Source organism: Centroberyx affinis, unplaced genomic scaffold, assembly GCF_046629955.1.
Source record: "Centroberyx affinis isolate AG114_WGS23_722 - 3 ecotype Tasmania unplaced genomic scaffold, CSIRO-AGI_Caff_v1 ptg001494l_1, whole genome shotgun sequence".
NCBI lineage: Eukaryota > Metazoa > Chordata > Actinopteri > Beryciformes > Berycidae > Centroberyx > Centroberyx affinis.
Genome location: NW_027279959.1, coordinates 526,225 through 540,545, shown reverse-complemented (window position 1 = coordinate 540,545; position 14,321 = coordinate 526,225). Strand labels below are relative to the sequence as shown.

The 14,321-nt window shown below is 42.7% G+C and overlaps 1 protein-coding gene across 3 annotated transcripts; it reads left to right on the top strand.

Annotated features, from left to right (window-relative positions):
* Positions 1-2,517: 2,517 nt before the first annotated feature.
* On the top strand, positions 2,518-12,942 carry tada2a (transcriptional adaptor 2A). 3 transcript variants are annotated; one of them, XM_071527145.1, is made up of 15 exons: positions 2,518-2,589; positions 3,234-3,340; positions 3,434-3,493; positions 3,601-3,692; positions 4,288-4,445; positions 5,334-5,422; positions 5,809-5,881; positions 6,020-6,083; positions 7,421-7,464; positions 9,790-9,900; positions 10,381-10,452; positions 11,270-11,402; positions 11,874-11,917; positions 12,306-12,379; positions 12,500-12,942. In XM_071527145.1, exons 1-15 carry the CDS (start codon positions 2,565-2,567, stop codon positions 12,683-12,685), a joined length of 1,332 nt encoding a protein of 443 aa, XP_071383246.1. In that variant the 5' UTR covers positions 2,518-2,564; the 3' UTR covers positions 12,686-12,942. The 3 variants fall into 3 exon arrangements, with proteins under 3 accessions (XP_071383246.1, XP_071383244.1, XP_071383247.1); XM_071527143.1 differs by having other exon boundaries at positions 12,300-12,379; XM_071527146.1 differs by lacking the exon at positions 10,381-10,452.
* The last annotated feature ends 1,379 nt before the right edge of the window (positions 12,943-14,321 follow it).

Genomic DNA, 14,321 nt, shown 5'->3' with positions numbered 1-14,321 from the left:
CTCTTTTCTTCGGAGGGGCCCTCATATTCAAATCACAGCAGCTGGGAAGTGCTTTGGTAACGGGAGTATAAGTGGGCAGGATAGGGGGAGTTTTTAAAGATAGAATGGGGTGGGGGTGGGCATTTGTTTGGCTGGTGCATAATCTGGCACACGTCTATACAGAGAAACCCCAAGGCTCTGAGTCTTTCATCCACACAAGCAGTTGGAGGCCTGCAGGCCGGGGGTGTGCCGGCTCTTTCAGGCCTTTCCTTCGGACATGAAGGCAGAGTGGTGGAGGTGGAGAGAGGCACTCTGGGTAGGCGGGGGTGGCACAGAGACAGCAGGTTGTCTGCCCACAGGCAGCGATGCTGCAGTAGGGGCCATGGTAAGGGAGCACACATGTCAGTCTCTGAGGCTGACATTATTTCCTTTGTTAGTCTCCGTGTGGATAATGGATTCTGCCTGCATTCACTGGCAAAATGTGATTTTATACAGTACGCTTGCACATATGCCGACTCCGGCATTTCAAATAGGCTTGCACTGAAAATTTGATTTTATTAAAGGCATGTGCAGGCTTCTGTACTCTCTGCACACAAATTGGGGTGCAGCAAACATCAGCTTCCTGGCAATTTTTGCTGCTCTGTCTACTGTAGCAACATCAATAAAAATAAATCTTTCAGAAACATAAGTTCTCATTTGAAATGCAGCGGTTGAGAGTCTCAGTGAGCTTAGCTAAGGGTGAAAGATGGGTTAAAGAAAATATCTTTCACCACACGCCATCCATACTGTACTGCAAACTGTCACACAGAATCGAGAAATTCCTCTCTTAAAGATAAATTAATCATAATGCTCTCACAGGATTGTTAAACAAACTGTGTTCTGGCAGTGAGCTGGAAATTCCACTGAGAGCGAAAGTACGACTGTCCTTTTATTGTGCACAATCTGTTGGGAGGCCGCTGTTTCATTACTCGCAGATCTGAGCTGCTCTGGGCTCTCATGTCCTACAGCAGCTGGTAAGATGGTGACTGTCTCTCCCCAAAGGTCTGTGGAAACCCCAAAGGGGCAGGCAGAGGTTGCAGGGGAGGAACTCCTGAACGCACTTGTCACTGTGGATCCTCCTCACAGAGGCAAGGACAGGATTTCACTCCAGGTTTAGGCCTCTCTGCAGTTTGGCAGCCTCACTGTAGCCTCCTTGATGGGATTACAGCTCTTACTGTAGTAGGGGGGGGTACAAGTAGTTTTTCAGTATAAATGCTTTTTGCTGTGAGGTTTAGGTTTTTAACTGCATCAAAAAGAATGAAATGCAAATGGCAGAGATAAAAATCCTCTCAAAACATCATAAGTTTCACCTAGAGTTGTGTGTAAAATGATAAGCCTGGTATCAAATAATCACTGGTAATCAAATCTAAACACAAACAGTTGAGATAATATTTAAGAAACCAGAAAACTGGTCTAGAAAAGCCGTCTGAGTAAGGAAGATACCAACTTCTTCAATTCTACATCTCCACTATTCATTGACTCAAATTATTCAGATGGTACTCAGCTCTGGACTGAAATAAAATCAGAGTAGGCGGCACTTGGGTTTTGGGAAAAACAGCAGCCAAAGTAATCTCAGCTATTGTTTGCCAGGGTAGCTGACGTTCAGTTCTGGATGGGATAGATTTTAGGGAGGAAAAAAAATTACTATCATTGGACGTCAAGCCATCGAGAGAGAGCGTTTTTTGTTATTGTAGAGATATCTATATCTCTCTTCAAGGTCCCATATCTATCATCTCTCCATTAATACTATGTAGCCTATACATGCCCCAGCTGGTGGAGAGAGAGAGAGAGAGAGAGAGAGAGAGAGAGAGAGAGAGAGAGAGAGAGAGAGAGAGAGAGAGAGAGAGAGAGAGAGAGAGAGAGATGTTTGCATCCATTGTTTTCCCTGAGTAACTGGTGCAAGATCAACACCCTGTGGCAGGATGAGGAATGACTACAGTCACTGTTTCTCTGCAGTACATGATGGGAAGGGCTTTGAATAATTCACTTAAACTTCATAGTGCAATTTTACACTCGCTGACACAAAACATTAGATAACTCAGTGAAATTTGAGAGATTGTGCCAAAATCAAAGCAGAAGAAGAAGCATACAAAATAGAAACAGATAAGAGCTGTGTTGTACTTCAATGTAATTTCTTGTAATTTGGAAACGTGGTAGCCTTCTCTGGTCAAAATAGCCAATTTTGAGTTAGTTAGAAACTCTACAACTCAACTACAGAGCTATCAGCTACAACCCGAGCAACATAATGGCAGTTTTTTTCTATGCAGTGCCTCTCATATTGGGCTATAACCAGCATAGCAACCCAAACATATGGGTCTACTACTAGCCATGCCAGCATAATGTCAGCCTGAGACTAAAGAGCGTTAATAATACCTGACAGTATTATTAATGATCTTTGGCTGAGGCGCAAATATTTTTGGCCGACTGGGGCCAAAGAGTAAACTATCGATTACTCTCGACTTGGCTAGCTCTGTCTTGATGCGCAGGTTTACTTGTCAAATTTGAAAAGTAGATTGCAACCAGCTTTGTTGATCTAGCACCATCTTATGGACCGTTTGGCATCTTTTGGAAGTAAGTAATAATAATATCATCGAGTTAAATGCAATGTTAATCTTCACATCCCGATCCGTTCATAGATTATCTGTGGGTAGCTACATTAGCTACACTCAAGATAGTTAGCTCGACGTTGTAGCCTAACTACACGCAAAATGAAGCTATGCTAACTAGCTAACGTTAGCAAACTGTTAGTGTTAACGTTGCTTAGGGTAGTTACATTAACTTGGCTAACGCTAGCCTCTGTTTACTATCAAACATAACTATTAATCAGCCTTTCAGTATACGCTGTTATTCAAGGCTTTTGGTCTAGTATGTTTTTTATCCTGCTGGATTAATATTCATGTCAGTCAAGTTGGGGCAGAGTCTGATTTCAACCTGAGGAAGTGCATTAGCACCTGTTAATGTTTACGTTAGCTTTCATAGCGAACGTTAGCTTAGCTAGCCTTGATAATGTTACAATATGCGCTGCTTTACCATTCGCTAGGCCGTATCAGATGAGAGCACCGCTGTAATAATCGCGTTTAATTGATTATGTGACTAGCCTTTAATTTTCTGAGTGAGCTAATGTTGTCATACATGGGGAAATGAGAAGTTCGTCCTGTATAAGTGGTTACTGAGTAAAGCCTGTGTGTCATGAGCTAACATAAATCTTGTTCCAGATGATCCCTTCGATAAGCCACCATGCAGAGGCTGCTCATCTTATCTTGCGGAGCCCTACATCAAGTGTGCAGAGTGTGGACCCTCACCTTTCTTACTATGCCTTCAGGTTAGTCGATGACAATGTACAAATATTATAACAGCCCCTGTTGATTCCCTGACCACTTAATCTGAGCAAATCATCCAAATGGCTTTGTTTCAGTGTTTCACCAGAGGATTTGAATACAAGAAGCATCAGAGTGATCACAGATATGAAATCATGGTAAGTAAAATCAAAGCAATTTGCATGATTCTTGTCCTCCTAGAAATGATCACACTCACTTACTCACTTTCAGCATTTCTCCTTACTTTCTCCTCTTCCTCATGCAGACATCAGACTTCCCTGTACTGGAGCCTGGATGGACAGCCCAGGAGGAGATGGCCCTATTGGAAGCAGTTATGGACTGTGGCTTTGGGAACTGGTTAGTCCTTTATCAGTCTGTTTTTACTCAATGAAAGTGGTCATTGAACCATCTAAGCTGTGTAAGTACTGCACAACATGTTCTTGATGGTAAAGAAGATCTACCCACTGAGCAATTTTACGTTGATTAGACGTTTAAAACACGTCTAAATGGCCCATAGCCGTCCAGGCTAAATGGGGTTGAAAAGTGAAAGTTTATTAGATGTCTACGTCTTAGCTCGGATTTACAGATGTTTATTCATTGTAATAATGTATTTACTGCTTGGTCTAAAATAGGTCTATACATAGCCGTAATGATCCTGGGCTATATGAGAGCTAAAGCATAGACGCAATGTTGAAATCACATCTTTTGCTCGGTGGGTAGTGTGTTGAATTTCATTATTAGAATCCTCCAGTGATATATCCATGTTGAGTTATTTAATAAAAGATAGACAAACATTCACAATATTCTTACTGTGTGTATATATTCACTAAATTTAAAACCAATGGATTTATTCATAGACCTTGGCAATTTTAATTATTTTAACAAACTATATATCTGTCTTTCAACTAATGCTGTACAGTAAATATCTAATAACTCAATTTCTCTCCTACAGGCAAGATGTGGCATATCAGATGCGCACCAAAAGCAAGGAGGAGTGTGAGAGCCACTACATGAAGAACTACATCAATAACCCGCTCTTCTCCTCCACCTTGCTCAGCCTCCGACAGGCGGAAGAGTCTCGCACTGCAGACAGCGCGATTCCTTTCAAACGTTAGTACACACATCATCCACCTCCTTCATGTTCATGTGTTTTTTAACCATTACAAAGGTTATGGGAGGATTAAGAAGCGACAGAATCCTTAAAGTGATTCTTCACAAGTTCAGCAGGGGACAATCTTTAGCAGTAGTTGCCTTGGAAATGTGTTGCCAGTCAGCAACCCCCATTTCCCCCCGCTATTAAAGGATAATACCGGTTATTTTCAACCTGGGCCTTATTTTCCTAGTCTCTGCCACCATGACGATTGATTGTGTTGAAAATGTCATCACTACTTCACTGTAGAGCGTTCATACCTCCAGGTCGCCCAACACACACACACACAGGGCCATAGAGGTAATCTCCAACAGTCCAAAAAGCGATTAAAACATGTCCTTTAAGCACAATAACACACAATATTTATTGGAATTGCAATATTTAGATGAGGCTTTTGAAATTACAGTAATAATGTTGTACTGACTATGGCCCCCACAGCAGCCAATAGAAAGGTGTGCATACAAAAAGTCTAAGTGAAATATCACTTCTTGAAAGACATTGGCCCAACAGTTGGGATGAAGCAGTTGGTGAGTCAGGAGTTTGTGCTAGCTTGCCTCAGTTCTCCATCTGTCAGAGTGTTTAAGTGCTTGACAAACATTTCTGCGTGTTCATTCAGAATAGGCAGTTGGCAAATTCAAGGCAGAGACAATCTTCAGAAACCTACAGTTGTAGGTTTCCAAGATTCTCTTTTTGCTTTTCCTGAATTTAAACTAGCTAATTATTTGCTTTATGCATTGCTTTGTGCACTTAAGGCTTAAATTACATTTCTTGTTTTGCTTGCAAAGTGCAGAAAACGGATGCTGTATGCATACTCACATTTTAGTGTGCACATATTTCTGTCATCACAGCCACCGACGATCCCCCGAGGCCCACATTTGACTCCGTGCTTTCTCGAGATATGGCTGGATACATGCCTGCCAGGGCCGACTTCATGGAGGTGAGGGAATGGCTGTCTTTTTTTCAACATTTCTGTGCTACCATAGCATTTCAACTTTTTATGTTATCTTAATGGTAAAAAAAAAACAATTTTGAGATGTTTTCTTTGTTTTCAGTCATACTGGTTTGTGCTTTATTTTATCCCATGAATAAAGCCATGAGATGGCCACTAGATGGCTCGTCTACTGTTATTGAAATTCTGACTCATGTCCTTGTTGCTGTCTCTCAGTGAGTGAGTCATCCCATCCTTACCCTTTACTCATAAAGTGTCTTAGAATATGAGCATTTATCTGGGATCATTGATCAGAGTACCAGACCATATAGACTTCACTTTGACTTAGATCTAACTGACGGTTTATGAAAAGTATCCTTTATTGTCCCATCTAGGAGTTTGACAACTACGCCGAATGGGACTTGAAAGACATTGACTTTGTGGACGATGATTCAGACATCTTACATGGTGGGTAGAATCTTATTAGATTCTCCTTCTTTTTCTTTTTAAAGGAAATGGAAGATAATGATGTACATTAGGGCATTTACTGCTCTACACAACACACCCTGCCTTGTGTCTTATACTGTATATGCTCTTTTCCTTCAGCGCTCAAGGTTTCGGTTGTTGACATATATCATTCAAGATTAAAGGAGAGACAACGCAGGAAGAAGTAAGTCTTTTTTGTTTTGTTTTATCATGTAATGACCCCAATCTATCAGTAGATGGCATTATAAGCTTCTGTGTTGTTCTTATAGAGCTTCATTTATCATATTTTGCAGTCTCTGATTGCCTAAATACAATTCTTACTAAATTAAGATTAAGGTAGTATTACTAACATATTAATAACTTCTAAACCATCAGTATTATGTATAAATAGTATTACCAGACAAAGAAGACTAGAGAAACTGAGACTGTTACAGAGTCAGTAGTATGGCTATTTAGGTCTATTTAAAGCTCTCAATACAAGCTACAGGAGTCCATTCAGGTGCAACAAACAAGCTGCAGGAGCCTCTATTCACACCTTGAATATTTTTGAAAATGTGAAAATCTGTCTGTCCCCAGGTGAACATTGTTCTTGCCCAGCTATGGGTTTGACATTTTGCCCGGTTTTAGGCTGGCCGGAAAGACGGCATCTTCACTGCAGTTGACTGCAAGTTCGGCTTTAGAAAGTGTTCACCTTGTCAAAAGTTTTGTCAGAAATAGGCCTATAGAATATGTATGTAGCACATTTTTAAAAATCAAATAAAATGCATTGATTTGACAGTGAATTATCTCTGTGGCTTCAGGGTACCTAATTAAAAACATATTTAATTTAACGCTCCACTAACAAATTGCATAATTTCTGAATCTGCAGGATGTCTTCTGTGTGCCAGTATACATTTGAACTCCCCATATGATGAAGCATTTTAACAACCAGTGACCTTTGAATTGGCAACCTTTTTTTCCTCTGCTTTCTAGAGATGGCAGTCAGTTAGCTGTCTAGAGAACCCCTTCTACCCTCAGCCTGTCATTCTTGGGCATACACAGCCGCTTCCTACTGTAATGCATCCATCAGTAAATCAGCCTTAACGAGGTCATGTACCCCGAACACCGTGGAATGGCATGTATGGCTGGGGAGGCATGTGTGTTGTGTAGCTCCCCCCTTTTTCGATGCCCCCTCTTTTATCTCTGCTAGCTTGTAGCCTGTCAAAGTGCTTCCAAGCTGGTGTCACGGGCAGAGACCCTGAGCAGTGACCCCTGAACCACAGAGCGCACTCATGGGGGAGCCCACTAAGAGCTTCTCAGGCGATTTGACTTGAGTCTCAGACCATCACAACCATTCAACAAATATTACCTAGCTGCTGTACAGAGGCGTACATGTATATTATGGGTTTTCCAACACCTTAATCATTTAATGAACTGTAACAGCGAGGTTAATTCTGTATCAGTAAATGCCAAGTTTACCTTTGTAGAAATATAGTGGCTATTAATGTGAGTCTGGCATCTAAATTTCTTGTTTTTTTTCAGGATTATCCGAGACCATGGACTGATCAACTTGCGGAAATTCCAGAGTGAGTCCTGTTCTGAAATGCACATGGGCTTGGCCGCTACAGAATTCATAACAACTAGGAGAGGCATCTGATATCTAACAGCCAGATCGGCTATGGGTTTGCGTTTCTATGGCTGCATGCGTGCAAACAGCTCCGGTGTAATAACCACCGTTAACCTTTGTGGCCCCTTGGGTAGCTGAAGTGTGGGGACTGACGGAGCTCGTATTTACGATCAAGGCTGTGAATAGTCCAATGGGGGCTGCGTGCCAAAGTGTGCCACAGCATAATTGCTTGACTATGAATAGATCCCTATGCAGTGAACGGTGCTGGTCTAATGACTGGATAGGTGGGGGCTTCGTAAGGTTTTATTGATCCACCCCTCACAGGTTGGATTTCGCCAAACCCAGTAATGTAATCCGTTCCATCTCTTGGGTTTATGCGTCGGAGGTCAGACAGCAAGAGCCTCCATGAATTTATTTGTCCAATCAAACCTGTTTTTTTTTTGTACCTCTGACCACACAGCCCATTGTTATCACCAGGTGTTGCCCTGTGAAACTGGCTGTGGTTTGGGAGTCGAAGAGCGCTCCTCATGTTTTATTTATTTATCCTCCAGCCTCCAGTTAGCCCTCCTCCCTTTTTCCCTCCTTTCGCTTATCTCTCCAGTCTTTCAAGACAAAAGGGAACCCAGAGTAGCTGTGGAGCTGCAGACTGGTTGTCATGGAGACTGTCAAAGATTGTGTGTGTGTGTGTTCATGTGTGTGTCACACACAATAATGGAAGCAGTATCCAAGCCTGGGAGGCTCACAGTGTCATGCCTCAATTGCCGGAGGCAGTTTGACCAACAGCATTATTGTAGTTGCAGGGCAGTAGTCTTTCTGAAGTCCCTTGGGGGCTTGTCACATTAAATGATTCAAGTCTGTATTTTTGTCCAGCAGAAGGTTGAACTCCACTGCTGTTGCCTTTTTTGCAATCAGTTGTTGTGTGTTGATGCACCGTTACACAGTGGTTACGCCCTTAGAGATGCGGGCTTAATGTTGTTCTGTATCCTGTATTCAGTGTGTTCGCTATATTGCAAAGAGCATGACTTAATGTTTTCTGAGTGGCCAGACTGAGATGGTAGATGCTAATTAGTGTATGGATACAGAAGCCTGATGAAGGAACTTGACCGAAACACAGAGCCGCTCCCCTCACAACCCCACGACAGCTTTCCTCTTTGGCTTTGACACTTGTCTGTTACTCAGCAACACTGGTGATGCTTTGAGACGAGCACAACAAGCCCTTCAGAGCGTGTGCTTGTTGGGGGGGGGGAGGAGGGGGGGTAGAGTGAGTTAAGTGGTGGTGAAAACTCATCGGGGGAGCGTTTAGACTGTTACCAGCCTCATTGGGGTGGCTCTTTGATGCAGAGAGGTTACTGGATGTGATATTTTACATTTTCCCTGTTGTGTTCCTCAGAAACGCTCTTATCTACACTTAGAAGAATCAATATAATACAATGCACCAATGCGGTACAGTTAAAGGAAAAATCGACTCTAAAACACTATAGCACTGTTTAACACAAACACTTAAAAAACAGCTTTTGGTGATGCATTTCTGGGCCGATTTTGTTGTTGTATTTTTCTTACTGTTGTCAATAACTGGCCAAACGTAGACAACATAACATCACATTAAGATATTTCCAATGCAGATTCAATGGGGTTTGACCACTGAACAATTTTCAACAATGTAAAACATCAACAGTAAACATCAGGTTGTGGTGTCAGTTCCTCAGAATCAAAGAGCGAGGGCTTCTTTCTAGACCATTTTGCACCAACGTTCAACAATAATTCAGGGAGAAATCTATTGTAGAAGAGGCAGAGATACCAATTTCTCCACCGACAGTAGCCTCAATAGACCATAATGCAATGCAGCCACAAGACATGATGCATTTTGAGTAAGGGGCGCGGCTGTGATCATTGACACGTCCCACTATTCACAAACTAATTGACTAGCTAGCAATATTTATAATATTGCTAGCCTATAAGCCCACCTTTGACTGAAAGCAACAAGTTAATGGCTGTTCTCTGGGGGTTGTTGAAAGGAATTCTGGGAAATGTAGCAAATCACTAACTAGAGTAGAAGTAGACGAGGCAGGCTGAGGGAAAGTGGGTACAGCAAACAACTAAATTACAACACATCATCACAAAATAACTCCTGGAAAGCATTGAACATCACACATTTATGATATCTAACAGTGTCAGAGTATCTGTGGGTGGATTCTTCCTTTACTCACTAGGCCTGTGTTCATATCCACTGCCTACTCAATTTTCTCTCTCTCCCTTCCTCCTTTTCTCTTTCTCTCTCTCTCAGTACTGGAGCGATGCTACCCAAAGGAGGTGCAGGAGCTGTATGATGTCATGAGACGATTTGCCAGAGTGGCTGGACCCATTGAACATGACAAATTCATTGAAAGTCACGCGCGTGAGTATTTGGCTGTATGCACACAGCATTAATACATGCACAGGCTGTACAGTCACAAGCAGAGTAAATTGTTTTTACAGCTTTCTTCTGATCCGCCTGCACATTGCAGATGACAGTCACACAAGACAACACGTTTTTAATTTCTTGGGAAAGGTATTTTCATCACTATGATAACAAGCCTGTCGGATTAGCCCTTGCCCTCATTGTAGTCGACTCTCAATATGTGTGTATGTGTGTCACACGGACATGAGGTTGTTTATGTTTGGAGCACGACTTCATTTTGTTATCATGAAAGAGTCGAAAACAGTCCGAGTGACGCAAACACTGTTTTATTGAATTAGACCCAGTGGTGGGACCAGGGCTTGGGATGTGCTGAGCTCAGATCTAAAGGGTGGAAAAGTTCAAGTGTCTTTCTGTCTGTCTATAATGGGATGTATGGGTGTGTCTCTGTTTAACTGCAACCATTTCCTTTCCTTGCAGTGGAGTTTGAGCTGAGGAGAGAGATCCGCAGGCTGCAGGAGTACAGGAAAGCAGGGATCAAGTCTTTCTGCAGTGAGTCCCACCTGATCTTTCTCACCGCACTAAGGCTCCAGTTCAAAGTTGACCAACTTAAATCACATCACAGTCATATTCAGACTGGCGCTGTGCATATGCTCAAATCTTGTTTTTGATTCGGCATCCAAATTATTGAAATCAGCCATTTGCGGCACCAGCACTCTGGTCTGCCAAGTTTTTTTTGTCGGTGAATAGTTTTTGGGATGTGGGGTTTTCAAAGCTTCTGGCATGCTCCCTTTTAAAAGAGCACTTTCCTGCGCTGAAACAAAATTGGCATTCAGGTCTTGGTGACAGTCCATGAGTCACAGTGGAACAAACAAATAGCCTTGTAAATTCAGATGCTTAAAACATTTGGCTACAGTTTGTTGACGCATAAGAGACAACTGAATAGTCTGAGTTGCTGTATTGTAAAACTGGCTCTACTCTAGGCTACTCTTGGAATAATGTCAGATAACAACTGGGGTAATGAATAAAAGACTGAGGATACACTTTGCCCTTTTATTTTGGTAAATTTTCCAAAACAGTTTCTCTCCTTTTGTCTAACCGCCCCATCACACACCCATTATTCAAAAGGATGTTTTCTCACCTAAACTCGCCCACAAGGACCTCCAGATAATTAGTCACAACCCTGAATGGGCATATTGCTTCTACCTACCCAGCCCTCACAAATTGAAAGGGTAAAGTACTAGGTTTTAAAGAGCTGCATTGGAACAATTGTACCTTTTTTTTTTTTTTTTTTTTTTTTTTTTTTTAATGCAGTGTTTTGAAAACTCCCCTGTGATATCTATTGACCTCCCTATGTATCTACTGTCAGGTGCCAAGGTGTATGAGCGGGTGAAGCGCGTGCGGGAAGATGAGCGGAGGAAGAGGACCATGCTGTGTGACGTGCTGCAGTACATCCAGGACGGCCGGGCCTGCCAGCAGTGGCTCAGTAAACAGGCTGCCATGTGAGAGCGCGCTCCTTTTTACCCTCTGTGTAATGGAGGGGCCGGTGATGCCCTGCCGCCCCAGACAGCCTGACCTCTGTCATCACACTCAACACCGGACATGCTGAGATGAATAGAGCGGACATATGTATTACTGTGCATCGCACTTCCACCACAGTCTCTTCCTTACGTGGGATTTGTGCCTGAACAATAATTTTAGTCTTTTTTTAGTGTGCCGCTGCTGTTGTTATTACGCTTTTCATCCAAGGCTTTGTCCTTGGGTTTTATCCAAGTTCTACTAATTATCCTACCTTTAGAAAATGTAGTCGGCGCGATGATTCATCCTCTCATTGGATGAGGATCCTGGAGAGTGAGAGTAGTGAATAAAGCCCAGGCACGCTGTGTGTATTTGGGGTGTGCGTGTGTGTGTGTGTGTGTGTGTGCGTGCACGTAAGCCTGTAGTGACGATGACTCTCTTCCCTCTGATTACAGAGATGCTGGCATCACTCCTGTTGTCACAACGATCACCATGTCAGGTACGAAGCCTCTGTCTAACCCCCCTTCCCTCCCGCTCCTTCTCCTCTGTTTTCTTGGCATGGCCCCAGGCACAGGCCCGTTAATGTATTCTCAGAGACGCTCCTCCGTAAATACACTCGAAAAATAGGACCTGAACATGCATATTTATCTCTTGCTTTTTTCCCTTTCAAATTTGCTGCCTTTTTCTTAACCTCAAGTGCACAAATGGGACGCATACTCCCACACAGCTATATTTACACAATTTGCACAGCGTAAATATTTGTTCCCACGTCCCTTCCAGCAAAGGGATTAACTGGATTTTGTCAAGCTGCCATTATGTTATCAGAGGTGTAGACCAACAGAGGAGTGTTGTATGACTGTTACTGAATTCTTGTTTTACAGCAACAGGTAGGCGGAGCGCTCCTCCCCTCAACCTGACCGGACTGCCAGGAACAGAGAAGCTCGACGAGCGGGAGAAAGAGGTACAGCTGTCTCTCCTCTGTCCCCAAGGGGTCACACAGAAAGACCAAAGTAGGACATTGTATATCTTTTCTAAACGCCAGTGCGTCTGTGTAACCCTCATATTCGCTTTGTGCCTGTAGCTGTGCCAGGTGGTGCGACTGGTACCAGGAGCCTACCTGGAGTATAAGCAGGCCCTGCTTAATGAGTGCAGGCGGCAGGGCGGCTTGCGGCTGGCTCAGGCCCGGGCACTGATCAAGATCGACGTCAACAAGACACGCAAGATCTATGATTTTCTCATCAAGGAGGGCTACATTAATAAGGCCTAGGACAGCCTGAGCCTCTGCTTTGACTGCAGGGATGATTGGATTCTAGTTAGTGCTACACGTCATTTTATACTCATGTTGTCACAGTAAAATTGTGCGCCTGTGTCTCGTAAAATGAGTCATTGTTGCTCCCCTCTTTGAAATATTTTAACATTTGTAAGGTCTTTTTGTGTCTTAAATGTATTAAAAAATGACTAATCTCTTTGTACAGTACTTTGTCAGCAAAGCAGGAGCCCATATAAAAATGAGGATGTATTTATTTCTCCTGTAATAAAATGTTTTCTGTAAAAATATTTGTGTTATTTTATCTTTAACCAGATTTGTCCTACTGGGATTTAAAATATTGTTAAGGCAGACCTGGCTTGGACAAGATGCAGATAATCCAAAACAATACAAATGACCTCAATGCACCTGTGATAAGAGCAAGCGGGAGACACAGTGGGTGCAAGAAGGAGAGAAGAAGAGCAGAAAAAGTAGATCAGTTGTGAGGCCAGAAAACAACTTTGTAAACTCCCAGCGTATTCATCCTCCGTAGCTCAAACAGCAGCTTTGAACTCTGCAATAGGAATAAGTTCCACCTTCCAAATCTGCAAGCTATTATACAGAGTGAATGTTCTCTTTAATGAGATTTGTTTATAATTAAATTTAATTGTGTACAGTGAAAAATAGGGCAGCTGGAGCACAATTACTCCTTTTAAATGTTTGCAGTCGAAATCAAGAACATTAACCATGGATACCCCTCTACTGATTACATGTTTCCAGATGACTGATGCTGTAGAAGCTCATTATGAATCTCGTCTCATGGCACAGTTGTATAATTTTACCGCGACATTGCTGAGTTGACTGTCTTGTGAGCATTTTGTGAATAGCTATGCTTCACCTAGACACAGAGTCACTGGCATCAGTCACTCCTTTCCCTCTCCATCTGTGGAAATGTGGGCCTGGTGTGATGTGGGAGAACTGTGACTAATGCAATGCACAGGCAGGCTAGCAGCCTCTGACGGGCTTATCGGAGCAGAGTGGAGCAGCCGCATCAACCTCAGCTGATTAGGACGCCAGATTCAACCTTTGATGATAAGGGCAAGATGGCAGCGGAGGAGCATCTGAACTGAAATGCGTGGATTGGATCTGGATATGAGAGGACGAGGGAGATAGAGATTCAGTGATGTTTTCGCTTCTGCGTGTCTTATTAAATCATGGCTCTAAAATAAATGAGAAGTAGTCGAGTGACACTGCTATTTTCACTTGCTTTCACTCGTTTTATAGGATGCAGTTTTCCCTCGTGTCACACTTGGCATGCTTACCCCTGCCTCAAGCTAGACTTCCCTTGTGTTGAGGTGTTTTTGTTTTATCAATCATTTCTCCCAATCATCTTCAGTTCAGTGCCTGAGCTTTATGGCTGCAAACGGGGTCTGGAGTGATGTAGTTAGACTAGATGAACAAATATGACCTGCATTTTCTTGATTCAGAAGTGAGCCACTGCAATCACAACACCAAACCCTTCATTACAGACTGAGTAGTTGACAGTATCACACAAGGTGAAGCCACCACACAGGAGTTTTCAAGATCATTGGAATAAACACTGAAAGCACAAAATATTAGGGACATCTTCTTGATATTTTGAGTTGCAGCTCCATTT

Excerpts from the sequence above, each read along its gene's own strand:
- tada2a (XM_071527143.1), top strand. The coding sequence starts at position 2,565 with ATGGACCGTTTGGCATCTTTTGGAA. Across the intron at positions 2,590-3,233 it reads CCGTTTGGCATCTTTTGGAA|ATGATCCCTTCGATAAGCCA; the intron begins GTAAGTAATAAT and ends ATCTTGTTCCAG. Across the intron at positions 10,453-11,269 it reads AGGGATCAAGTCTTTCTGCA|GTGCCAAGGTGTATGAGCGG; the intron begins GTGAGTCCCACC and ends ATCTACTGTCAG.